Source organism: Salpingoeca rosetta, assembly GCF_000188695.1.
Source record: "Salpingoeca rosetta unplaced genomic scaffold supercont1.2, whole genome shotgun sequence".
Classification (NCBI taxonomy): domain Eukaryota; class Choanoflagellata; order Craspedida; family Salpingoecidae; genus Salpingoeca; species Salpingoeca rosetta.
Window position 1 is genome coordinate 1,183,401 of NW_004754932.1, and position 2,500 is coordinate 1,185,900.

The 2,500-nt window shown below is 56.8% G+C and overlaps 2 protein-coding genes across 2 annotated transcripts in view; one reads left to right on the forward strand and one right to left on the reverse strand.

The window, feature by feature from the left end:
• Positions 1 to 1,338, reverse strand: part of PTSG_00831 (uncharacterized protein) — a 3,015-nt gene extending 1,677 nt beyond the window's left edge. The window contains exon 1 of the mRNA XM_004998242.1: positions 126 to 1,338. Within this exon, the coding sequence (XP_004998299.1) occupies positions 126 to 1,235 (1,110 nt within the window). The 5' untranslated portion in view covers positions 1,236 to 1,338. The remainder of the gene's footprint in view (positions 1 to 125) is intronic.
• Positions 1,339 to 1,371: 33 nt separating this feature from the next.
• Positions 1,372 to 2,500, forward strand: part of PTSG_00832 (uncharacterized protein) — a 2,106-nt gene continuing 977 nt past the window's right edge. The window contains exons 1-3 of the mRNA XM_004998243.1: positions 1,372 to 1,813; positions 2,168 to 2,257; positions 2,382 to 2,443. Of these exons, the coding sequence (XP_004998300.1) occupies positions 1,649 to 1,813; positions 2,168 to 2,257; positions 2,382 to 2,443 (317 nt within the window). The 5' untranslated portion in view covers positions 1,372 to 1,648. The remainder of the gene's footprint in view (positions 1,814 to 2,167; positions 2,258 to 2,381; positions 2,444 to 2,500) is intronic.

Below are 2,500 nucleotides of genomic sequence, written 5' to 3' on the forward strand. Positions count from 1 at the left end.
ACACACACACACACACACACACACACACACACACACACACACACACACACACACACACACACACACACACACGTTCAAGCACTCGCCCAACAACAAATGTACGATGACCACACCACGTGTCACACCTGAAAGGGCCGCATAAAGTGGTTGAGGGTTGGCTTGTTGAGGGTGGGGAAGCTAGCCTCAAACTTGGCAAAGGCCTTGTCGTTGCACTTTGCCTGGTACAAGTCCTGCGCAGCAGGGATGCCTGCACAGTACCGACAATACGGGCCTTCAAATGTCTGAAAGTGGCGCGTGAGCGTTGCGTTGAGGTCCCCTGCCGACGCCTCCAGATCCTGCACACACGCCTCGTGCAGCGGGATCAGCTCCGCCCAGTTGTTGAACAGCACCTTTGCCTCTGGTGCCGACACGAGCCCGCGCAGCACGGGGAAGAAGGTGTCGCGCACCTCCACAAGGTTCTGCAGGTACTGCCGCTCCGTCGTTAGCAGTTCCTCCACCGCCGATGTCGGCTTGACCGAGTGCTGGCCGCTGCCGCCGCCCTCACTTGCGTCAGCCTCCTCCACATACTCCGGGCTCACCAAGCCTTTGGTGTCGTTGAGGGTGCACTCGAGCCAGCCGTCATCGTAGCGGGCAATCACCGTCAGGATGTCGCCCTCCCTGAACGCCAGCTCCTCGCCGCTATCTTCAGGCACCACGTCCATCAGCGCCTTCACCTTGACGGGGCCCATGCCGCCCTGCTGGTCCGATGCACGACGTCGCCGGTGTACGTGCTGCCCGTCAAAGCGCAGCAGTGTGTCGGGGTCTGGCAGTTTAGCACGAGCCTTGTCGGCGTCGGTGGGCGTGAGGAAGTACGTCAGCACCGTTGACAGCTTCATGTCGTCTGCCAGCAACGGCAGCAGCTGCTTCAGGAAGCGGATCAGCTTTGGCTGGCGGTGTATCGCCACCTCGTGCACTGCAGATCGCTTCAAGTACAGCTTGCGCGTCAGGCGCGGCAGCGGCTGCTCCGGTCCCAAAATGTCTTGGATGGTGTCCCGCAGCGCGTCAAACTGCGAATAGCGTCGCCAAATGCGCACCTTCGTGCCACCCTCATATGTCACCACAATCTCGTACACGTAGTGCTTGCCTCCCTCCCTCCTTTTCTCCGCAGATGGGATCGCAAACTCAACCACACGCCCTCCGCCGCCACCACCGCCACCACCACCGTCTCCACCACCAGCGCCCACACCTTTCATCATCGTTGGCTCGCCACTGTCGCCGCGCTGCTTGCTTGCTTTGTTGTGCTGTGCTGAGGTGTTGTGGTGGTGGTTTGTTGTGTTTGTTGTTGGCGCACATACGATTAATTGCTATATGTTTAATAATTTTCTACAATCACCAGCTTTTGCGATCTCGGTTATTTGTGGCGGCCACTCACTCACGCATTACAGCAGCACCAGCCAGCCTCTCACGACACTTCCTGCCTGCCTGCCTGTCTTTCTTTCTGTCTTTCTTTGGTGGCCTCCACTGATTTGCGTCATCGGTGTGCATACGCAGCGCTCTGCACAACAGCTCTTGTCAGTTGTGGTTGTGGTGGGTTGATTCGCTTCAGCTCTACAGCTCCCGTGCGCCTCCTCCTCCTCCTCCTCTTCCTTCTTCTTCCGAAACAGCGACAATGGCCTTGAAATACAACGCGATGAACCCAAACGAGACCTGGGTGAACCACCCAGGTTTCATTGCCATGTACCTCGTGCTCTTCACAGCGTGCCACTTGGTGCTGTTGAGCTTGCCCATCACCACCGAGCTCGTCTGGACCCTGACAAATGTTTGCCACAGCCTGGTGCGTCATCGTACACTGCGCATGAGTTTGTGAATGTGTGTGTTCTGTGTGTGTGTGTGTGTGTGTGTGTGTACGTGTGTGTGTGTGTACGTGTGTGTGTGTGTGTACGTGTGTGTGTGTGTGTGTGTAAATATGCGGTGTGATTGGTGCTTGCACAAGCGAACCTTGTCTACAGCACTAGTTGTGTTGTGTGCGACACCTGTGCATGCGCGTGCGTCAATGTTGACTTGCGTGCGCACCCGAGTGTTTCCACTCCCGCACCACAACCTCGCGTTCTGAATGTCGCGCAGCTACCTCTCATTCCCTGCCCAACTGTGTGCGCGCTTGCTTTGTGCTCATGCCCTGCTGCTACAGATCACCTTTGTGTCATTCCACTGGCTCAAGGGTGCTCCGTTTGAGACCATGGACGAGGGAGAGTCGCTCAGCCTCACACAATGGGAACAGGTCTGCAACTGTGCGAAGCCACTTTCAATGAACACCCATCACATACACACACACACATCCGTACGTGCGCGTCAACTGATCGCGTTGCCATCCACGACTTGTTTGTGCTTGTTGTTTCATTCAGATTGGCAGCTCGCCCGACATGACGCAGACGAAGCGATTCCTCATCGGGTTCCCAGTGCTTGTGTAAGTTGTTGCTTGTGTGTGTGTGTGTGTGTGCTCGTGTGCGGGTGTGTTGTCACG